The 24,893-nt window shown below is 33.9% G+C and overlaps 1 protein-coding gene across 3 annotated transcripts in view; it reads left to right on the top strand.

Moving 5' to 3' along the window:
- The window catches only part of TSGA10 (testis specific 10), a 159,086-nt gene that overhangs the window by 25,898 nt on the left and 108,295 nt on the right, over positions 1 to 24,893 (top strand). For all 3 annotated transcript variants that reach the window (XM_078444396.2, XM_078444393.2, XM_078444395.2), the window contains exons 5-9: positions 801 to 968; positions 1,374 to 1,529; positions 5,831 to 6,001; positions 6,085 to 6,162; positions 7,427 to 7,578. In XM_078444396.2, coding sequence (XP_078300522.1) covers positions 801 to 968; positions 1,374 to 1,529; positions 5,831 to 6,001; positions 6,085 to 6,162; positions 7,427 to 7,578 — 725 coding nt within the window. The remainder of the gene's footprint in view (positions 1 to 800; positions 969 to 1,373; positions 1,530 to 5,830; positions 6,002 to 6,084; positions 6,163 to 7,426; positions 7,579 to 24,893) is intronic.

Below are 24,893 nucleotides of genomic sequence, written 5' to 3'. Positions count from 1 at the left end.
CTTTCTTTCCTAGAGGTGGAGAGAACTTTTGGTTGGTTCTATTAGTGCCCTTAGCTTTACATGATTTAAAATGATGACTGTGAGTAATTTGATTCTCAAAATATAAGATGCATTTGTTTACACATTAGCTTATTCCCGTTAGTAATAAATATTAAGTCAAATATTAAAACTTAATTCTGAGTAATATGTTTTCTTTACCTAACAATGCAAAGTGAAACTGCTCTGTTTAGGTAGTTTGTCATCATTTGAAATATTTAAAACACTCTCTCTGAAAGTATATCTGTAATTTTCTCCCAATAAAGTATTAGTACAATAAAGATTATGAAAAACAAACAAAAGCTTCTAAACACATTAAAGTGAGTGGGAATGTACTTGAAAGTGCCTACAAGTATACCATATATAGCATTCATTTAATTTATTCATTTATTGAAAAATTATTGAACATAGATGGTGTGAACAGATGCTTTAATGTTAGCATACAAGTTTTCTCAGCAAATTAATTCAATTTCTAGGACTTGTAATTAGATCTGTGGATATTTCTGGCCTTTCCAAAATTTCTTTACCATTTTTCTTAAAATTATTGACTAAATTTAGGGGTACTTTTGGTTAAACAAAAATATAGTAAATTCAGAAATGCTGGAAAAAGAAGGTATCTAACTGCTTTTTAAAGAATATTGATGAATTATCTTTAAAATACCAAATTTATTATTTTTAAGGATCCTGTTTATTCAACTTGCATTTAGAAAATAATGCTATAGTTTTGCTTGAAATAATGACCTAATTTTTTCCTCCTTGGCAAGATAATTTTAGAGACTGAAAAAGCACAAAATAAATCTCCTTCTAGACTTGATTCCTTTGTCAAGACTTTAGAAGCAGACAGAGATTATTACAAGAGTGAAGCTCAAAATTTGAGAAAGATGATCAGAAGTAGATCTAAAAGTCCAAGACGCCCGTCTCCATCTTCTCGGGTAGGTTTTGGTAATTTGTAAGTATTTTGGAGTTCATTGTTTGAACACTGATTTTTATTCTTTGATTTACCTAATATGGAAATAATTTATTTTGATTTGGTATGAATTGGTGTATCAAAAAATTGGGAGAGACAGCAGTCTCTTTGATAGCACAGTGGACCAGTGAAATTGGTTCTTTATCCCCAGTGTTAGTAGGGGTTGGGAAGTAATCAGATAAATATGGACCAATTTGGGATGAAGCTGTTTAAAAGAGAAGTGATTTTTTTAAACTTTTTTTTTTCATCATTTCCTTTCATTATATAGTCATTTTTGCTTGAGTAGAGATCATGTACTGCTCTTAGTGGCACCATTTCCTTAAAAGCACATGTCAAGAAGAATTTCAAATTTCTTGTATAATAATTGCAGGGTACAAACTGTGATGTAGAGCTTTTGAAGACAACAAGAGACCGTGAAGAACTTAAATGCATGCTGGAAAAATATGAGCGTCATTTGGCAGAAATTCAGGGTAATGTCAAGGTTCTTACATCTGAGAGAGACAAGACCTTTCTTCTTTATGAACAGGTAAACTTATTTATAAAGAAAATACCTAAGTAAAAATATTCAGTTCTAAATATATGTAATTCTTTAAGTTCTATAAGAATGCTTAAATCTGCCAAATTGATCAACTAACATTTGGGAATTACCTTCGTTCTTAAGATATTCTTAATGAAACGTAATATATTTCCAATACAATAAGTGTATGTGTACATACACACACACGCACACACATTATTCCCATATCCAAAAAAGATCATATATATGCATAGAAATAGTCTGATTTTGGGCATGGGAAATGAGAAACGTGTTAAATGATAGGGGATGGTGAGTTCAAGGTAAAAAGATTTTGATTTTAGGGTTAGAAAACGCTAACATCACTAGATGTACTGTCAGTCACTTTAGGAGCTGACATATAATTTGCTTAATTTAGGAGAGTAAGATCAGTTTGTAGTTTATCTCTATTTGTAGCTTAAAGTTATATACATATAGTCCTTATTAATCATATAGCTTATTTACTCAACAAATATTAAACCCCATAAATCACCAACATAATTTTATTTTAAGAATAAAATCAATAATATTAAAATAAATAAATAAAATTTTATTTTAATAAAACAAATTTTAAATTTAAATTTAAGTAAATAAATTTTAAATAAAAATACATTTTATTAAGAATTACTGCTTGCCACTCTAAGAGAGAAAAAAATGATAAAATACGAACATTGTTTTCTATGTTTGCAATTTATCGGGGGAGATATATTGTCTTATATTTACTTTTTGTTACTTTAGCATAAGTAGTCTAGAAGGTATTGTAAGAAATAAAAGAAGTGGGTATTTCTTAGTTGTTGTGATCAAGGAAATCTTTGCTAGATGATATGGAATTTGAGTCCTGAAGGAAGAATGGAGTTCCTGTTATCTTGAAAGGGGTAAGAAGGAACATTCCAGACTAAAGGAATTGTGTGAGGCAAAGAACAAAGGCAGGAAAATGAGTAGATAAATGGATCAATTTAAGACTAATTTGTGCCATTGGAGTAAGAGGGAGCTAAGGCTTGAGAGATAAATTGGACTAGAGCAGGGGTCTGCAAACCTTTTCCGTAAAGGCCCAGAAAATAAATATCTTGGGCTCTGCAGGCCGTGCAATTTATCACCGCTATTGAACTGTGTTGTAGTATGAAAGTAGCTTTGGACAATCTACAAATTTTTGGCTGTGTTACAATATAACTTTTGCATATAACTATATGCAGTATAACTTTTACTTTTGGATACAGAAATTTGAATATCATTATTTTCACTTATTATACATATTTTGAAATCTTCTTTTGCTTTTTTTTAATCATTAAAGAACATAAAAAACATTCTCAGTCCACAGACCTACAAAAACAGGAGGCGGGTTAGATTTGGCCTGTGAGCTTTACGTAGTTTGCCAACTTCTTGAGTACATGGTAGAAGCTCTTCAATGGGTCTTACACGGGGTTTATACTTTGCTTTATAAGCACTGGCAATCTGGTTATTTTTAGAGAAGAAATGACCAAAGCCACATTTTTACAATTTTAACCTGTTAACAATTTTATATTATTTTTTTTCATAATCTGTTATCTTTTTATATAACAATTTTTCTTTCAAGAGAATTGGAGGAAGGAGAAACTGTGGACTTTTTAGAAGGCTGTGAAAGCAGTCTGTTCATGAGGCATTAAGAACTAATCTGGCCAGTGGTGGTGGCGGGGATGGGAGGTGCCTGGGTAGCTTAGTTGGTTGAGCGGCCATCTCTTGGTTTCAGCTCAGGTTATGATCTCACAGTTCATGAGTTCAAGCCCTGTGTTGGGCTCTGTGCTGATAGTGCGGAGCCTGCTTGGGATTCTCTGTCTCTCTCTCTCTCTCTGCCCCTCCCCACTCATGCTCTCTGTCTCTCTCAAAATAAATAAACCTAAACAAAGAAACACAAAGTAAGTTAGGGTGCTATCTGTTGAAATAAGGATAGAGACAGGTGTAAAAGACACTATAAAGGAAACCTTGAGAAGATTTGGTTTTAGCAAAAAGAGGGGATGAATGGAACTGACTGAAATTCTTTTTTGTTTTTTAATTTTTTTTTAACATGTATTATTTTTACTTTTGAGAGAGAGACACAGAGCGCAAGCAGGAAAGCGGTAGAGAGAGACACACACACACAGAATCTGAAGCAGGCTCTAGCCCCTGAGCTATCAGCACAGAGCCTGATGCGGAGCTTGAACTCACAAACTCTGAGATCATGACCTGAGCCAAGGTTGGACACTTAACTGACTGAGCCACCCAGGCGCCCCGAGACTGAAATTGTTTTTTGAATGACTGAAGAACTGTGGTAGTAGAAAAAGAAATAGTAAAGCCATTGGTGACTTGAGGGAAAAAATGTGTTGGTTTCAGACAGATGGAGTAAGATGATGGTTGTACATTCAGAAAGTAATTGCATTCAGGCAGAAAGAAACGTGGGACTGGAGTGGGGAGAGAGGTAAGAGCTGAATATGTAGATGGGTAATTCATCTGCTTAGAGGTCAGTTTTGGGCCTTCAGAGTGGATGAGGTCTCTAAATGAGAAAGCTATAGAGGAACAGAGAAGTCAAGATGTTATGTTGGGACATTTTATTTAATTGGTAGAGGAGCTTTGAAAGAGATAAAGACAGAAAACTAAGGTAGAACAATATTAAGCCCAAAAGAGGAAAGAATCTCAAAGAGTGTGTTAAAGACAATGTCAAATGTTGCCAAATATCAAAAACAGGAGCTGAGGAAAGGCCATTTGGTGAGGTCATTAGATGAAATTCTGCAAAATGGTAGGTATAGGAGCCAGGTTACACTGGAATGGGAGAGTAGGTGCTGAAGAACAGGCAATGGGTACAGACCATGGTGCTTAAAAAAAATTATATGCCAATGCAAAAGAGATAACAGGATGGTAAGTGGGCAGCAAGATTTAGTGACAGTTTTTCGTGATATGGGAGCCTTGTGCCATGGCTGAAGGCAGGGGAGAAAGAGCTAGTGGAGAGGGTGCTATTCAAAGTGAGAGGAAATAATTATATAGTTGTGTCTTGAACAAGGCAGGGCTAGGGATGTCAACCCTCCTGCACAGTTGGAGATCTAAGTTTTGACTTCCCCAAAACTTAATTACTAATAATCTACTGTTGACCAGGAGCTTTACCAATAACACAAAATCAACTAACACATCTCTTATATATGTACATATATATATATATATATGTATGTACATATTGTGTGTACATATATATACACATACATTTATGTACATATATTGTGTATATATATATACACACAATGTTATTAAGAAAATCATAAGGAGGAGAAAATACATTTATAGTACTATACTGTATTTATTGAAAAAAATCTGTGTATAAGTGGACCTTTGTATCAATTCAAACCCATGTTGTTCATGGGTTAACTGTAATTGAGTCAGGAGTATCTTAGAAGACATTTCAGGAGATGAGGTCCAGGATTCTGGTGAAGTCTTAGCTGTGGAAATTGGGAGGTAATACATCTTCCTCTGAGACTTGGAGACCAGCTGAATAGGTAGCAATCAAAATCAAGAGGAAGGAAGATTAGGGATTTGAGCAGCAAAGTAGGAGATGAAATTATCTTTAGGTGTGGAATAGGTTTGGGACCTGAGGGTGGTTGAACAAGTGTGTGAGAGTATGTTGGGTTGTTAGTAAGGATTGATGGGCCTTTCTTTCAGGGTAAAAGTAGCCAGAACATGGAAATGGCTTATATATTTTTGTAGAGAAAGACAGGAACACTAATATTTATTAAAATTGTATTCTACCTGGGAGTGCCTGGGTGGCTCACTCGGTTAAGCATCTGACTCTTGATTTTGGCTTAGGTCATGATCTCACAGTCAGGAGATCAAGTCCAGAGTCAGGCTCTTCTCTGGGTGTAGAGTCTTCTTGACAGGCTCCCTCTCTCTCTGCCCCTTCCCCTCAAAACAAAAACAAAAACAAAAACAAAAACAACTGTATTCTACCTGAATTTTGCGAATTCAAATTTATATCACAAAATGGATGTAGTAATACATATCTATTTCTTAGTAAAACATTCTGTCTTGCATTGACTGCCTCTAAATTAATTTTAAAAAATTTTTGGCAAAAATATTATAAACCAAACTTCTAATTATACATTCACTTGCATTTTTGGACATCATTTGAGTTTATTTGTATAAACTCATTAAAAAACATTATCCTGTTGTATGCATTTTTATATATGGTTTGTATTTTAACTGGCTGGATATAAGATAGCTATATTTATGTCTATTCCAAAGCTTTGTTAAATAGAAGTCTTGCATTTAAATAATAGGCACAGGAAGAAATTGCCCGACTTCGACGAGAAATGATGAAAAACTGTAAGTCTCCTAAATCAACAACAGCACATGCCATCCTCCGACGGGTGGAGACTGAAAGAGATGTGGCCTTCACTGATTTACGAAGAATGACCACAGAACGAGATAGCCTGAGGGAAAGGCTAAAGGTTTGGACGAATTTTATCTGTGTGACCATTTGTGAAACATAGTGCAGCAACATTGAAAACATTTTTTTTTTTTTTTTTAACAGATTGCCCAAGAGACAGCATTTAATGAGAAGGCTCACTTGGAACAAAGGATAGAGGAGCTGGAGTGTACAGTTCATAACGTAAAGAAACATCACTGTTGTGCTTTTGGCTATAAACTGTCAGTGGCTTCCCCCTTTCTCTTTTTTTCTATATTCAGAGAGGTTCTTTCATTTTTCTAAGACAATGTTTGTAGTCCTAAAATATTTAAGGTGGTATGTATGGTATAAATTATCACCTTCTCATTGTTTATTTTCTTCCAAAAAAATATGTAAGTAAAGTTTTTTGTGTTAGGTTGCAAAGTGTGTTCTTTAAAAAAAAAACAACAACCCATTAGGGATGCATTCTTAGGGATGTTAGCAACTTTCTCATCTCCTTATTTCATTAAAGATAACATTGCCAGATACAGAGAAACTGGCTTATTCTACCTAAAGAGTAGCTAAGGTAGAGAAAATTATTATGGAATGAAAATTAATGAAAATAATATATTTAAACAATTTATTTATTTATTTATTTATTTATTTATTTATTTGCCAGGAAGTAGGTATTATTACCATCTCTATGTCACAGATAAGTAGAGAGGAATTTAGTACAGAAAGGAAAGACCATACAGCTGTTATGTGGCCAAGACAAGATTACTCCAGTTTCTTATGCCCTTGATTCAGATGCACTGTCTCCTGGGATTACATGTGTGGCTAAACAATGAATGGGCATCTCTCTCCTAGTGATAACAAACTGGCTGCTCTTTCAGATTCAACAATTAGTGATTATAATTTGTGGCATGTACAGCTCCAACAAGAGAATAATATATTTAAACAATTTAAATGTGAAGCATCACTTTTTTAGTAGTCAAGGATTTGAGATGCTATGAATATATATTTGATATGTTATGACTATATAAACAATTAGGGGAAGTTGCTTTTCTGTTACCAGGTTTAATTGAATATATTTATAAATTTGTCAATGTTGTTATAAAGAGAAAGAAAAAGCATTACTCAGGAGAGGAAAACATTTTTTTTCATAATTCCACTTTATATGTCTATCTTATTAATGTTGAACAACAAATAAATCTTTTTGCAAATAAGATACATATGCTACATTCAAAATGAACCAGATTGAACATATAGATACATATACTGTGATAGGCATTATGCACAGGCCGTGCAGTGGCTTATTCTCGTTCCTGCTCCACAATACCTTGTCCATACAGCCTCCCACAATATTCAGGTCTCATCTGATCATCTCCTAGTGTAAATCTTGTCATATGCCAGTTTGTACAAAGAGAGGATGTCTCTTTAGGAAGATTTTGTTAGTGATGGCAGTAACCTTGTCATTCTACTTGTATAGCTTGATGATGAACGTATGGAGCAAATGTCAAACATGACTTTGATGAAGGAAACCATAACCACTGTGGAAAAAGAAATGAAATCACTAGCAAGGAAGGCAATGGATACAGAAAGTGAACTTGGAAGACAAAAGGCAGAGAATAATTCTTTGAGGTAAACTAAATTACCTTTGAACAAGTAGTTTAACTACTAGATCTGTTTTTATAGTGTATTTTATAATGATAATTAAGTTATTTGTTGACTTTAATTTCTGAGAGGATTATTATGAAGCAATTGTAGAAACCTCAGCACACATTAAATGATTTTTCCCAAGATCACTTACAGACTAGTAATGCCATATTTAACTAGGAATCAAACTTCCAGTAATCTTCATCTTACATTTGCATAAAGCCTTAATATTTAACTGACATAGCTTTTACAAAGTCCTTCTGGGTATAGAGCATATTTGACTTTGGTGTTTGAATGTGTAAGAACATGTATTGGCACTTCTGTTAATTGAAGGCCACGTGGGTACTTAGCCCTTCCTATATACTGACTGGTATGATAGCAAAAGATATGCCAAAGTTGGTGATGGGCATCGAGGAGGGCATGTGTTGGGATGAGCACTGGGTGTTGTATGGAAACCAATTTGACAATAATTTCATATTAAAAATAAAAAAGGGGAATAAGTTTTTGAAGACCTCCATGTTAGGAATTTTACTTTTAGTATCTGCTGATGTGAAAAATAGAGTTTTACAGATTCAGTAATCTTGAATTGCAGTGCGTCTGTGAATATTTGAAAAATAGTTGTTCATAGGAGTGTGAAATATATTTTTAAGTCTACAGATAATTCTTGGTTCACATAAGAGTTCCAAGAGTCTCCTGTTTGATCTTTCAAGGGTCTGTGGTACATATTTTTACACCACTTGTCAGGATAGATAATCACTCAAATTTTTTCCCTTCATTCATTCATTCATTCATTCAATCATTCATTCATGGGTCTGTAGTACATATGTTGAAATCACTTGTCAGGATAGATAATCACTCAAATTTTTTTCATTCATTGATTCACTCATTCATTCATTTACTTTAAAGTTGATTTATTTGTTTTGAGAGAGACAGAGAGCAAGCGGAGGAGGGGCAGAGAAAGGGGGATAGAGGATCCAAGGCAGGGTCCGTGCTGAGATAGCAGGGAGACCAATGTGGGGCTTGAACTCACAAACCACGAGATTGTGACCTGAGCCGAAGTCAGACACTTAACCAACTAAGCCACCCAGGTGCCCCTCGCTTCATTTATTTTTTAATTTCCTGTTTAAAAGGATATTGCAGCCTTGGGTAAAATAAAAATAATAAAATAAGATGACAACAATAAAGAAAACCTTGGAAAATAGAGAAAAGGGTAAAGAAAATTTAAATCATCCATGATTCTGTAACTCATTGAAAACTATCATTAATATAGGTCTCTTTCTAATCAGAAATATTTCCATCCATATTATATAAACTTTCTGTGCAATTGATGTTGGCCAGTTTCATTTAATTGTATATCATAAGCATTTTCCTGTGTCATTAAAAGTTCCTTGAAAGTAGTTTATTAAAATATTCTAACAGATAGAAGTATAATACTTCTGAGGGTTTTTGCATACACTTGTTTTCTTTTAACAGTGTTATTAGAGTCTAATTGACATACATACAGTAAACTGCACATATTTTTAAAAGTGTTTAGCTTGTTTTGACATATGTATATACCTGTAGCACAGTCAAGATAGTGGCCTTATCCATCATTCCCAAAAGTTTCCTCCTGCCCCTCTGTAACCTCTAACTTATTCTGCCAATCTCTGGACGACCACTGATTTGTTTTCTGTTATAGAGATTTGCTTGGATTTTCTAAAATGTTATATAAATAAAATCATGTAGTATATATTCTTTTATTGGGCTGCCTTCCCTCAGCATAATTATTTTGAAATTTATCTATGTTATATAATCAGTAGTTTATTCCATCGTATGAATAAACCTCATGGACATTTTGGTTGTTTCCAGTTTTGGACTATAAAAAATAAAACTTTCATGTACATTCTTATACGAGTCTTTGTATGGACATAAGCTTTTATTTTTCTTGGATAAATACCTAAGAGTATAGTGACTGAGTCTTGTGATGTTTATATGTTTAACTTTTAAAGAAACCATTAAACTGCTTTCCAAAGTGGTTGTATTATTTTATTTTACATTTGTACCAGTAGTGTATAAGTGTTCCAGGTGTTACATAGCCTCACCAACACTTGGTGTGCATTATCTTTTTAATCTTTAACATTCTATTAGGTAGGTTTTATGGTTTTAATTTGCCTTCCGTAATAACCAATGATTTTGAGCATCTGTACATGTGCTTACATGCCATACATTTGTCTTCTTTAGTGTCTGTTCAATCTTTTGCATACTTTTATTGAATTGTTTAAATTACTATCAAGTTGTAAAAGTCCTTTCTATATTGTAAGTCCTGTGTCACATGTATTTTGCAAATATTTTCTCCCAGCCTGTGGCTTGCCTTTTTATTAAATGTCTTTTAATGAGCAAATGTTTTTCATTTTGATTAAGTGAAGTTTATTGATTTTTTAAAAATTTTATCCAGCTTTTTGTATTCTTTTAAAGAAATTGTTATCAGGGCTAAGGTAATATTTTTCTTCTGTGTTTTATTCTAGCAGTTTAACATTAAAATTTAACATTTAAATCTGTGATCCATTTCAAAGTTTTTGTGTTTAGTACACAGGATATAAATCAAAGTTCACTTTTTTTTTTTTTGCATAATGATAACCAAATGTTCCAATACCACTTATTATAAAACTATCCTTTCCATAGTGAATTGTTTTTGTGCCTTTGTAGAAAGTCAGTTGTCCATATATGTGTAGGTCTGTTTCTTGAAGATCTGTTTTGCTTGATGGATCTGTTTATATATCTTGATTCCAATACTACCTGCCTGATTACTTTGGTTTTATTTTTAAAGTCTTCACATTAGGTAATGTTAGTCTTTAACTTTGTTCTTTCTCAAAGTAGTTTTGGCTATTCTAGTTCCTTTGTATTTTATTTTAATTTTAGAATCAGCTTCACAGTGTATACAAAAAAAGCCTGCTTGGGAATTTGATTGGAACTGGGGGACACTGACATCTAGAATATCAAGTGTTCCCACTCATAAATACAGTGTGTCTTTCCATTCTTTACATCTTTAATTTCCCTCAGCAATGTTTTATAGTTTTTAGAGTGTTCTTGTACTTCTTTTTTTGTCAGATTTATCTCTGAGTATTTCCTATTTTTTGATGCTGTTATAAATGGAAATTTAAAATTTTACTTTCTGATTTTTATTGCTTGTATATGAAAATACAGTTATTTTTAAAGATAAACTTTGTATTTTAGAGCAGTTTTAGATTTACAGAGCAATTGTGAAGATGGTAGAGTTCCTACTTACCTCACACCCAATTTCCTCTGTTATTAATATCTTACATTAGTACATTACATTTGTTACGATTAAAGAATCTATTACTTGATGCATTATTATTAACTGAAGTCCATACTTTTATTCAGATTTCCTTAGTTTTCCCCTAATGTCCTTTTTCTGTTCCAGGATCTCATCCAGGACACTACATTACATTTAGTTGTCATGTCTTCTTAGGCTTCTCTTGGCTATGACAGTCTCAGACTTTCCTTGTTTTTGATGAACTTGACAGTTTTGAAGAGTACTGATCAGGTATTTTGTGGAATGTCTCTCAATTGGGATTTGTCTTCTGTTTTTCTCATGATTAGACTGGGTAATATGTTTTTGAGAGAAAGGTCATGAAAGTAAAATGCCATTTTAGGGTACATATATATCCAGGGTATCATGGGTATGTATTATCAATATGATTTATTACTGTTGATTTTGATCTTTATCACCTCGCTGAGGAATTGTGCGCCTTTTCAAGAATGTCATATAATTGAAATCATACAGTATACAACCTTTTCAGACCAGCTTCTTTCACTTAGCAATGTGCATTTTAGGTTCGTTTGTGTTTTTTTTCATAACTGGATAGCTCATTTCTTCTTATCATTGATGTAGGTACCACAGTGTGTTTATTCATGCACCTATTGAAGGATGTCTTGGTTGCTTTCAGTTTTTGGCAATTATGAATAAAGCTGCTGTAAACTTTCATGTGTAGGTTTTTGTGTGGACATAGGTTTTCAAATCAGTAAATACCTAGGGGAATAATTACTGAATTGTTGAGTAAATCTGTATTTAGCTTTATAAGAAACTGCCCAACTCTTTCAAAGTGACTGTACTATTTTGTATTCTCACCAGCAATGAATGAGAGTTTCTGTTGCTCCATATCCTTATCAGCATTTGATATTGTCAGATTTTTGTATTTTAGCCATTTTAATAGGTATAATAAGTATGTAGCAATATCTCATTGTTTTAATTTGCAATTCACTAATGACAAATGATGTGGAGCATCTTTTCATATTGTTACTTGCCATCTGTATCTTTGATAAGGTATCTGTTTACGTATTTTGCCAATTTTTCAATTGTTTTGTTTGTTTGCTTACTATTGAATTTTAAGAATCCTTTGAATACATGTTGTTATCAGATATGTGGTTTGCAAATATCTTCTCCCTATCTGTGCCTTGTCTTTTCATTCTTTTAAAAGTGTCTTTTGTAAAGCAGAAATTTTAAATTTTGATAAAGTTCAACTTACTTTTTTATTTCATGGATAGTATTTTTGGTGTTTAATGTGTTTAAAAACACATAACCAAACCCAAGTGCACATATTTTTCTCTTGTGTTTTCTTCTAGAAGTTGTATAGTTGTGCATTTCATGCTTAAAGTCAGTGATCTATGTTGAGTTAATTTTTGTGAAAGATATAAAGTTTGTATCTCAGTTCACTTAAATTGCATATGGATGTCTTAAAATTGTTCCAGCACCATTTGTTGAAAGACTGCCCTTTCTGTGTTGTCTTTGATCCTTTGTCAAAGATCAGTTGCTTATATTTGTGTGGACCTATTTCTGGGATCTCCATTGTGTTCCATTGATCTATTTTGTTTATTCTTTTGCCAAACCATGCTGTTTTGATTACTATTGCTTTATTGTAAGTCTTGAAACTAGGTATTGTGAATCCTCCAACTTTCTTGTCGCCAATAATGTATTGGCTATTCTTGGTCTTTTGCCTTTCCATGTAAAATTTAGAATCAGTTTCTCTGATTCTACAATAAATATTTATAAAATAGCTTTCTGATATTTTAATTGGGTTTGCATTGAATCTGTAGATCAAGTTGGGGAAAACTGACATCTTTATTTTATTTTATTTTTATTTTTTAATTTTTTTGAGAGAGGGGAGTGAGGGAGGGGCAGAGAGAGTCAGGGAGAAAAAGAATCTTAAGCAGGCTCCATGCCCACCATGGAGCCCAGCACGGGGCTTGATCTCATGACTGTGAGATCATGACCTGAGCCGAAATCACAAGTTGAACACTCAACCCACTGAGCCACCCAGGTGCTCCACAACTGACATCTTAATATGGGATGTTTCAATCCATGAACATGGAATATTTCTCCATGTATTTAGATCTTTGATTTCTTTCATCATTGTTTTACAGTTCTCTGCCTATAGATACTGTACATTAATTTTGGAAAGTTCTAGGCTGTTATTACTGAAAACATTTTTTATTTAAAAAATTTTTTTAACATTTATTTATTTTTGAGACAGAGAGAGAGAGAGAGAGCATGAACAGGGGAGGGTCAGAGAAAGAGGGAGACACAGAATCTGAAACAGGCTCCAGGCTCTGAGCTGTCAGCACAGAGCCCAACACGGGGCTCAAACCCACACACTGCGAGATCATGACCTGAGCCGAAGTCGGACGCTTAACTGACTGAGCCACCCAGGCGCCCCTACTTAAAACATTTTTAAAATTGAAGTGTAGTTGATATGTATTAGTTATAGGTGTGTAACAGTGATTTGACAATTTATATACATTATGAAATGTTCGCCACAACAAGTGTAGTTTCCATGGATCACTGTACAGTTATTACAGTATTATTGAGTATATTCCCTATGCTGTACTTTTCATCCCCATGACTTATTTTATAATTATTTCAAATATTTCTTATGCTCTTATTCTCTTGTTTTTTCTCCTTTTGGTATTTCAATTATACCCACAGTTCTTGGATGTTCTGTTGTTTTGTTTTTTTTTCTTTTTCATTTCGCATTTTAGTTTGGGAAGTTTTATTGACCTGTTTTCAAGCTCAATGATTTATGCTTTACTGTGTCTAATCTGCTGATGAGACCATCAAAGATATTCTTCATTTTTGTCACAATAATTTACTTTCTAGCATTTCATTTTGTTTCTCTCAGGTTTTCATCTGTTTATATTACCCACCTATTACTGCATATTGTCTACTTTTTCCATTAATCTCCTTAACCAATTAATCATAGTTATTTTAAATTTTCTGATAATTCCCATGTCTTTGCTATATCTGAGTCTGGTTTCATTCTTCAGGTTGTGTTTTTGCTTGACTTTTGGCATGCCTTGTAATTTTTTTTTTTGTTGAAGCCACACGTATTGGGTGTTAACTGAAGTAAATAAGCCTTTTGTGTAAATGTTTATGTTAATTTGACTGGAAGTTGATCTAAGTTCAGTGTGTGTTGTAGATGCAGATGCCAGAGACTTCAAGTTCCTATGTTCTGATTGTTTCTCTTTTTGACTTTAAGCTTCCTTAAGTATCCCTCCTAAGTGAGAGCTTGCATCTTGCAGCTCTTTTGCTTGTAATTCACTGTGATTATCATGGAGCACTATTAATGTGTTGGTTAGGTGAGAGGAGGGAACATGTTTTCCAGTGGTATAACTTTTATTTTTTTATCCACTTATGTGAAACAGGAAGGCTAGAGAGGGTAAAGTGGGAGAAATGCCCTTCTCTAGCTGGGATAAAGCTCTGGTAAAGTCTTTTTACTTGAAGATTAAGCCTATTATGGAGAATGCTCTGGGCATATTTCATAATAATTACTTTTCCCCTGTCAGAGTCATAAGGGGATCTTTCTCAGATCTTTACTGTGAGAACCTACTGGAGTTCCTGGAGGTAAACACACTGAAGTATAGGGACCCTTCTAAGATTGTGGCCCCTAGGAGCTTCTCACTCTCATGTTAGTACAAACTCAACTTCCAGCAATGCATCAAATTTATCATTTAAATTTCTTAACCATTTGTGATTCAGCTGGCTTTTGCTCCAGATGATCAGATCTTGATTATTCTTTTCAGATTTTGAATTGGCAGTTTGCTCTGTAATTCACTCTTCTAATGTGTCACAGCAAGTCTTTGATTTTCATTTTGTTCATCTTTTTGTTCTTATAACAATGGAAATGACAGTTTCTAAGCTCCTTATTTGTCAGAGTTGAAATCAGAAGTCCTACAATTGATTTTTGTATATTTATCTGGTATTTTACAACTTTGCTAAATTTACATTTTGGTTCTAGTGGCCTTTTTATAGAATCTGGTTAATTTTCTACATAGACACTTAGAGCATCTGCAAATAAAGACGGTTTTACATGCTTAGTCTGCATGCCTTTTTTTGTTTGTTTTTGTTTTTTGTTTCTTATTGCATTGGCTAGAATATCTACTAACAGTGTTCAGTAGAAATGGTGAAGTAGACATCCTTGTCTTGTTCCACATCGTAGGGGGAAGCATTTAGACTCTCAACAGTTAGTATGATGTTAGCTGTATGTTTTTCATAGATGTCTTCTATCAGGTTGAAGAAGTTTCCTTTTATTCTCAGATTACTGAGAACTTTTTTTTCAGGAATAGATGTGCTTTGTCAAATCGGTCAGGATATATTATACTTTTTATAGATTACTGTTGTACATTAACTAATGTTTTGTTTGAGCTATTTACATTTATTTTTATAATTGATTTTGGCCAATAACTTGCCTTTCTTAGGACTACTTAAAATCAGAATTTGTTATCAATGTCATGTAAACCTTATAATAATCTTCTCAATTCATTTTGTCTTCTTTTAATACCTTGAAGAATTTGAATAATATTAGAGTTTTAGTACTTAACCAATGAAGCCTTTTGGGCCCAACTTTTTTTTTTTTTGAGGGAAGGATTTATTTTATTTGTTTAATGGATAAAGGAACAATTAGAAGTTTCTTCTTATGCCATTCAATAGATACTTTTGAGGCATTTGTTCACTTTCTCTAAATTTTAAAACATTTTTTGAATAATTTTGTTTACAATATCCTATGAACATTTTAATGTCTACAGAATCTGTAGTGATTTCCTCTTTTTTAGTCTGTTGTCATTAGTCTTTTCAAAGGACTAACATTTGCTTTGGTGATCCTCATAAAGTTTTGTTCTTTATTGTCTCTATTTTCTTTAGATTTATTTTTAAGTTTTTCAGACAAATGCTTATATTACTACTTTTCAGCTTTATTTCTGATATAAACATCTAAAGCCATAAGTTTTCCTCAAAATACTTATTTGAATGTATCCTGTAAGTTTTGTTATGTACTTGTGAAATGTTTTCCAGTTTTCCATCATTACTTCTTGATCTATTGGTTGTTTAAAAGTGTGATTTTAAGTATCCAAAAACATAATGAATTTTCACTTATCTTTGATTGACTTCTTGCTAATTACATTGCTTTGCAGAACATACTGTTAGATTTCAAATTTCTGAAATTTGTTGCCCTCTACTTTTATGATCAGTTTTGGTAATTATACTTAAGAAATTTGTAAAATCTGAAATAGTCTATAAATTCTGCAATACTTTTGTATTTGTCCCTTAGTTCAGATTTGTAATCATGTTATTCAGATATTACAAATTTGGACTAAATTTTGTGTCTCATTTACAGGAATTTCACTGAAAGAGTTGTCTAAACTTCTGCTCCAGAATCTTACATTTTATTCTCTTTTAAACCTACTGTAATCTGTCTTTTCTCCCACCATTCTATGAAAACTTTTTACAAGGCAATATTTACTTTCATGTTGCTCAATTCAGTGGTTGATCCTCAGTCTTCATTTTGTTTCACCTATCAGCAACATTTGACAAATATAATCAGTTGTGTTTTTAGCTACTCCTTTGGCTTCTGAGGTACCATGCTCATTTAATTTTCTTTTCCTCTCTTTGGCTGTCCTGTTTCAGGCTCTTCTAGTTCATCCTCCATGACCTCCAAATGTTCGAGTATCCTCAAGCTCAGTCTTAGACTGCTTCTCTTCTTGTATATGTACTCATCCATCAGTGAATTCATCTAGTCTTGTGTATTTACTCTTGACTCTCAAATGTGTATCTGTAGCATGGATTTCTGTCTTGAACTCCGGACTTGAATGTACAACCACCTCCTTTTCATCTTCACTAGGATGTCTCATTGACATCTCAAAACTTAACATTTCCAAACCTGAGTTCTGCTATCCACTATCCTTCACCCTCCAACACCCACAAATTTATTCTTTCAGTCTTCCCATCTCAGCAAATGGAAAGTCTGTTCATGCAATTCTTGGCCTGAAACCTTGAAGCAATCTATGATTTCTCCTTTCATGTATCCATATCCAATCCAGTTTGTTCTGTCTTCAAAATATACTCAAAAGCAGAGCATTTCTCATAACTTTTGTTGCAACCATGCTGGTATTGAAGGATATTTTTGCAAGGTAGAGAATTCTAAAGGTTGGAAATTATTTTTAACACTTTGATACTATCTTTCCAGTATCTTATGACTTGCATTATTTCTGCTGAGTAGTGAAGTGTCAGCTTATTTTTTATAGATCAATATTTTGTATTTTGTAATATATTTATATCATAGTTTCGTATTTGTATGTACAAAAGGCAAAGAATTACAGAGAATCTACATAGGAGTTATGTAATCCAACTACATTCAAGTATAGTTAAAATATTGTTCCTGTTCTCTCTTTTGTCAGTTGATGGGAAAATTATGTTTTGTCCCATGTGTGAACTCCACTCACTAGAAGTTGAATTCTAAGCACAGGTTAGCACATGTCTGGATATCTATATGTCTAAACAGGTTCCATAGTGTTTTAAGTCAAATCAGCCACAAAGAAATGGATGCATTTCTGTTTGGGTTTACCTGCTGATGAAGAAGAAAATCTCCAGTGTTTCAAAACAAGTACTCATTATCTGTGTTTCTATATGGCTTAAATGAACTTTTCTTTCTAAATAGGTATGTTTTAGTAGCAGCAGTTCTTCTATTTGGGTTTCTATGTCAGATAAATCAACAATAGTAAAAAGTTGGATTGTTTTCAGAGTATTTCCTCAAAGGAGATTAAAAAAAAGAAAAAGATCTGTGTGTCTGCATCAGAGTATCAAACATTTCTAGGAAGAATTTCTCATATAGTTGAATGATTGATAGAGCTATCTGTTAACAAAAAGTTAGTTTGGGCCTTTATGTTCAGTGATTCCAAAGACTGGTTTAGTTTGAGTTTGGTTATTTGCAACTAAAAAGATTTCAGTATTAAAATCTATTCTAGGGGCTCCTGGGTGGCTCAGTTGGTTAAGCGTCTAACTCTTGATTTTGGCTCAGGCCAAGATTCCAGGGTACTTAAATATAAATCTAACAAATTATGTGTAAAATCTATATGAGGAAAACTACAAAACTAGTGAAAGAAATCAAAGAGGAACTAAATACATTGAAAAATATTCAATGTTCATGGATAGGAAAACTTAATATTTTCAAGATGTCCATTCTTCCCAACTTGTTCTATAGATTGAATAAGTTCAAATCAAAATTGCTGCAAGTTATTTGTGGATATCAATGAACAGCTTCTTTTTTAATTTATTTTTATTTTTTATTAAATTTTTTTTAATGTTTATTTATTTTCGAGAGAGAGAGAAACAGAGCATGAGCAGGGGAGGGGCAGAGAGAGAGGGAGACACAGAATCCAAAGCAGGCTCCAGGCTCTGAGCTGTTAGCACAGAGCCTGACACAGGGCCTGAACTCACAAGTTGTGAGTTCATGACTGAGCTGAAGTTGGACACTCAACTGACTGAGCCACCCAGGCACCCCAATGAACAGATTCTAAAGGTTATATGGAGAGGCAAAAGAATGGGCAACAGAAATTGAAGAAAAACTAAGTGGGAGCACTGATGCTACTTGACTTCAAGACTTACTAAAAAGCTACAGTAATCAAGACAGTGTGGTATTGGTAAAAGAATAGACAAATAGATCAATGGAACAGAATAGACAGTCCAGAAATAGGCCATGTAAACATAGGCAACTGATCTTTGACAAAGGAGCAAAGGCAATATAATAGGGCAGAGATAGTCTTCTCCACAAATGGTGCTGGAACAACTAATATCCACATGCCAAAAAAAAAAAAAAAAAAAAAAAAAAAAAAAGCAACACAGATATCACACCCTTCAAATTAACTCAAAATGGATCATATACCTAAATGTAAAATGCAAAACTTTAAAACCTCTAGAAGACAACAGGAGAAAATCTAGTTTTTCTTGAGTATGTTGATGACTTTTTAGATACAACACCGAAGGCACAATCCATGCAAGAAATTGTTGATTATTTGGACTTCATTAAAATTAAATACTTCTGCTCTGCAAAAGACAATGTCAAGAAAATGAGAAGCCAAGCCACAGACTGGGAAAAAATATTTGCCAAAGGCACATCTGATAAAGAGCTATTAACCAAAACTACAAAGAACTGTTTAAAAATTCAATAATAAGAAAACAACCCAATTAAAAAAATGGGCCAAAAACCTTAGCAGACCTCACCAAAGAAGATATACAGATGGCACATAAGCGTATGAAAAGATGTTCCACATCATAGGTCATCAGCGAAATTCAAATTAAAACAACAATGAGATTCCATTATATACTTATTAGAATAGACAAAATCTGGATCACTGACAAAAATGCTGGTGAGGACGTGGATCAATAGGGGCTCCTATTCATTGCTGGTGGGAATTCAGAATGGTACAGGCACTTTATTTGACAGTTTCTACAAAGCTAAACACAGTCTTAACATACAAAATTCCATGGTATTTACTCAAAGTAATTGAGTCTTATGTGCACACAGAAATGTGGACATGATGTTTATAGCAGCTCTAATCATAATTGCCCAAACTTGGAAGCAACCAAAATCTAGTCTAGGACTCTGGGCATTTGAAAAAACTATATATAGATAGCTGTTTAAAGTTCTGGGGTACCTGGGTGGCTCCTTTGGTTAAGTGTCTGACTTTGGCTCAGGTCATGATCTTGTGGTTTGTGGGTTCGAGCCCTGCATCCGGCTCTGTGCTGACATCTCAGAGCCTGGAGCCTACTTCAATTCTGTGTCTCCCTCTATCCGCCCCTCCCTCGCTTGTGCTCTGTCTCTTAATCTCTCTCCCTTTCAAAAATAAATAAACATTAGCAAAATTATGAAGTTCTAAGTATTTCTTGGAGGAGTTGTAAGAGTCTTTTCTGACATTAGAGTTACAAGAGTCTGCAAAAGAAGCTACTGGCTTTATATCTAAAGTTTCTATTGCTTAAATGTGTTTTAGGTGTGGGTTTATTGATCAGTGATTTAAAGATCTGATTTGATGACTTCTGATCATGTGTGTAGTTTTCCATTTTGTTTTTTGTATTAGATGGATCTCTGTTGTACAGGAGCATATGGCTATTTTGGAAAATAGGTGGCTGTAATGCAATTTAACAGCATAGAAATAGCCACAGTGTACACTGGAAGGTTTTGCCAATCCTCCCGTGTGTCTTTCAGGATTCATCATTATCATATGAATTGATAGGCTCATTACATTTATACTTCTGACTTTAGTATGCATTTTATTTAAGATTAAAAAAAATCTCTATATCCAGCGTGGGGCTCAAATCCACAACCCTGAGATCAAGAGTTGCGCACTCTACCAACAGAGCCAGCCAGGCACCACTTAGCATGCATTTTTTAATGATTTTTCTCTTTAAGTAGGATTCGTACTCAGCATGGAGCCCAATACAGGGATTGAGCTCAGGACCCTAAGATCAAGACCTGAGCTGAGATCAAGAATTGGGTGCTTAACCAATTGAGCCATCCAGGCGCCCCAGCATGTGTTCAAAAAAAGTTTTTTAAATCTTTTATTTATTTTAGAGAGAGAGTGTGTGTGTGATCTTTATTTTTGAAAGAGAGAGAAAGAGAGTGCTAATGGGGGAGGAACAGAGAGAGAGGGAGACACAGAATCTGAAGCAGGCTCCAGGCTCCAAGCTGTCAGCACAGCCTGAGGTGGGGCTTGAACCTATGACCTGGGAGATCATGACCTGAACCAAAGTTGGACACTTAACCAACTGAGCCACCCAGGTACCCCCCCAGCATGAATTTTTAAATACTGTCTTACAAGAAAAAAAGCTAAGAAAATAATTTGTCAAGGCATTTGAAAAGATTCTTCAGTTGGACTAAAGTAGAACTTCACTATATTTTCAAATATTTTCTTATTGTTGATTTATCGTACCATTCTGCAGACAATGTTTTGTTTTCCCCCAAATGCATGCCAAATAAAAGTAGGAATTAGGTAGGATTTTGTAATAGTCAGATATTGTACAGAGAATGTTTTGTCTTAATTGTCCATGGTAGTTCTCTGCCAAAAGCGAGGTAAGTTTTTGTAATAGCACCACTGAAACCCCTTGCTGCCTTCCATGAGCCAAGGGACACAGTGATAGCTTTCCTAGTGTTTTCCCAGGCAGCCAGAGTGCCCATGGTCAGAGCACTCATAGTAATTATACCCATATCAGTCTATTTTTTATCTGATTCAAACTGTTGAATATAGTTTGTCTTTTTCCTTTCTACTTATAAGGTATTCTCTATATGGCTCCTTTTAATCCACTATATGTTCCTAGGTGTGTGTGTGTGTGTGTGTGTGTGTGTGTGTGTGTGTGTGTGTTTAACTTATCCTTGGGTTTGGAGGATTTTTTTACTTTGTTGCTTGATATCTTTCAGCAGTTTTAGAGAACTCTCCACTGTTTTCATTTCAGATGTTACTTTTGCCCCTTCATACTGTATTCTGAATTTTTTTCTGACCCTTCTTCTAGTTCACTCATTTCCTCTTTGACTGTGGTTGAACTTGCTGTTAAACCTTATCAGTTGAATTAATTTTGGTTTTTGCATTTTTCATTTCTGGAATTTGTATTTGACACTTTTAAAATATATATTTTCAAGTCTCTTGAGAAATCTTCAATCTTGGCTTTTTTTCTCCTTTGATATATTAAGCATAGTTGTTTTTTTTAAAGTTCTGTTTCTGATAACTCCGTTATCTTGATTCTGCATGGTTCTATTTTTATTGAGTCTATTCTTGTTATCTTTTGTTTCTCTTATTTTTTCCAGTTTGTGATGTTGTCTTCTGTGTGTCTGGTTATTTTTGACTGAGTATATAATACTGAATATGAAAATGTATAGAAATCATTTGAGACCAGAATATTGTTTTCCTCTAGAGAGGATATATGTATTTGCTTTTGTCAGAACTGAGATAATTTGAGGGGTATGTATATATATAATTTGCTTTGTCAGAACTGAGATAATTTGAATCTGGGCTTAAATCTTTTGTTTTAACTATTCAGGGTCCCAAACAAATGTGTATGTGTAGGAGAAAGTGGTTTACTCAGTATTTTACCCTTTCTTGGTGGGACTTGACTCCTGTTTTTGTACCCTAACTTCTTGAAATTGTCACAGTTGCTACTCAGCTTTCTAGCCTCTTATCTACCTTTCCCTGAGTCAGAGATTTCTTTAGGGGAAAACAATTATCATATTCCAGACTTACCTATTTCTCTTTCTCTTCTCTTGTCTTTTCTTCTCAAATCTTGCTCAAGTAATTCTTCACCCCCAGCTCTCTGCTGCCACCTGCTTCCCAGCTTTCCTAGTTTGTTCTCACTGAAAGCATTGATCTGAACAGTTGAAACTGTTACTAAGTGAAGCAGAAATTTTCTGTTTTTAATAATCTTAAATTTTGTTTTAAATGTTTATTTATTTTTGAGACAGAGACCGAGCACGAGTGGGGGAGGGGCAGAGAGAGAGGGAGAAACAGATTCTGAAGCAGGCTGCAGGCTCTGAGCTGTCAGCACAGAGCCTGATGCTGGGCTAGAATTCATCAACCACTAGATCATGACCTGAGCCGAAGTTGGACACTCACCCAACTGAGCCACCCAGGCACCCCTCCATTTGTTTTTCTTACCTCTTTTCTTTTTTTTTTCCTGCCGTTCTGTGGGTTACTTGAACATTTTTAGAACTCCATTTTAATGTATCTGTAATACTTTCTAGTATCTCTGTATAGATATTTTCTCTGTTGGTGTAGGTATTTCATTTTACATATGTAACTCATCATAGTCTATTGGTGCCACAGTTATCAGTTGAAGTGTAGAAATCTTCACTCCCATTAAATCTTTTCACCTTCCCCATTTGTAATTGTCTTAATGGATACAGATTTATTTTGTTCTTCCCAGGACTTATGTTCCTTTAATATTGGTGTTTGTATTTTTCACTGGTCATTCTTTATTCTAAGATTTCATATATTTTATTAGCCATTATTTCTTTGAATATTGTGTGTATTCTATCCTGGAATTAGATGAATATTGGACCTTCTTGTTCTTTTCTTTATATTGCTTAACCTCTTCTGTATTTTTCTCTCTTTTTATCTGTACTCTATTATAGGTAATTTCCTCTGATCTGTTTTTTTCCAGCTTACTAATTGTCTCTTCAGCTGTGTTTATTTTGTTCTTAAACTTATCTGTTGATATTGTTTCTTTTTAAAAATTTCAATGATTTTAGTTTAATTTCCTGAAGTTCTTTTAGGTTCTTTTAAAAATCTAGACTTTTTTCTTATTATATATTCTTCTATGTCTTTGTATTTAAGCACATCTGTTTTTAAGTTTCTATTTGATAATGCTATAATATGAAGTTATAGGGCTCTAATTTTGTGTGTCTTGACTCACACTAAGTTTGGATTATTCCTTAATATGATTTTGAAATTTGGATTGGGAGCTTGTTTTCAACAGGCCTTTATCTAAGGTTTAGTTCTGTGTCTGGGTTGAGAGTATATCTTGTCAGAGAAGTTATGTGTTTATTTCTACCAAGTGTTCTAGATTATATGACCATCCTAGAACCAGATTTTATTTAGATTTCTTATTTTGATGTTAAGAATTCCCAAGAAAGACTTTTAATTGTTACTGTTATCCTGTGCCTAGTAATGGTTGACAAGCTGATTTTGTCTAGTTTGACCTTTCCACTAATAGTGTAGCTCTCATTAGCTTTACGTGGAGGATCTTAGTTCTCATACTTGTGTTGCGGACATTTCTGTCCTCATACTCTGTTTCTGATTTAAAACATAAGACCTTAGGCTAGTGAGACAGGGAAATCCCAACCACATATAATATAACATTAGTTCATAGTCTTACTGCTCTGATTTCTCTTACAAAATAAATTTTGCTATACATTTAAAGAGATGCTCATTTTATTCAGTATGTCTAAGTGTTTTGTGTTGAGGGAACTTTCAGATTATCTAGTTTCCATATTGCCAGAAATTATAGTCTGTTTGTTTGTTTATTGACTGTGTACTTCTTGAGGATAAAGCCAGTGCCCACCTACTTCACCCTAGCTTCCTAAATGTTTGTGGAATGAAATTCTGTTCATTAAAAATTTATTAGTAATAGTTAAAAACCAAAATGAACCTAAATGTCTAATAATAGAGGAGTACTTAAATAAATGATTGTATTTACTTAGAAGGAAATGGCTATTGCTCATATAATACTTTTCATCCTTAAAAGGGTGATTTGGTTTCCTTTGCAGTGCAGAAGTTTTATATCTTGATGAGGTCCCAATAGTTCATTTTTGCTTTTAATTCCCTTGCCTTTGGAGATGTGTCAAGTAAGAAATTGCTGCGTCTGAGGTCAAAGAGGTTTTTTCCTGCTTTCTCCTCTAGGGTTTTAATGGTTTCCTGTCTCACATTCAGGTCCTTTATCAATTTTGAGTTTGTTTTTGTGAATGGTGTAAAAAAGTGGTCTAGTTTCATTCTTCTGCATGTTGCTGTCCAGTTCTCCCAGCACCATTTTTTAAAGACTGTCTTTTTCCATTGGCTACTCTTTCCTGCTTTGTCAAAGATTAGTTGGCCATACATTTGTGGGCCCAATTCTGGAGTCTGTATTCTATTCATTGGCCTTTGTGTCTGTTTTTGTGCCAATACCATACTGTCTTGATGATTACAGCTTTGTAAGAGCTAAAGCTCTTGTAGAGCTTTGTAGAGGCTAAAGTCTGGAACTGTGATGCCTCCCTCTTTGATTTTCTTCTTCAATATTACATTGGCTATTCCAGATCTTTTGTGGTTCCATGCAAATTTTAGGATTGCTTGTTCTAGCTTGGAGAAGAATGCTGGTGCAATTTCGATTGGGATTGCATTGAATGTGTAGATTGCTTTGGGTAGTATTGACATTTTAACAATATTTATTCTTTCAATCCATGAGCATGGAATGTTTTCCATTTCTTTGTATCTTCTTCAATTTCCTTCATATGAAC

Source organism: Panthera onca, chromosome A3 (assembly GCF_046562875.1).
Source record: "Panthera onca isolate mPanOnc1 chromosome A3, mPanOnc1 haplotype 2, whole genome shotgun sequence".
Lineage (NCBI taxonomy): Eukaryota > Metazoa > Chordata > Mammalia > Carnivora > Felidae > Panthera > Panthera onca.
Note: the sequence above shows the minus strand (reverse complement) of the source record. Positions and strands in the feature narration are given on the sequence as shown.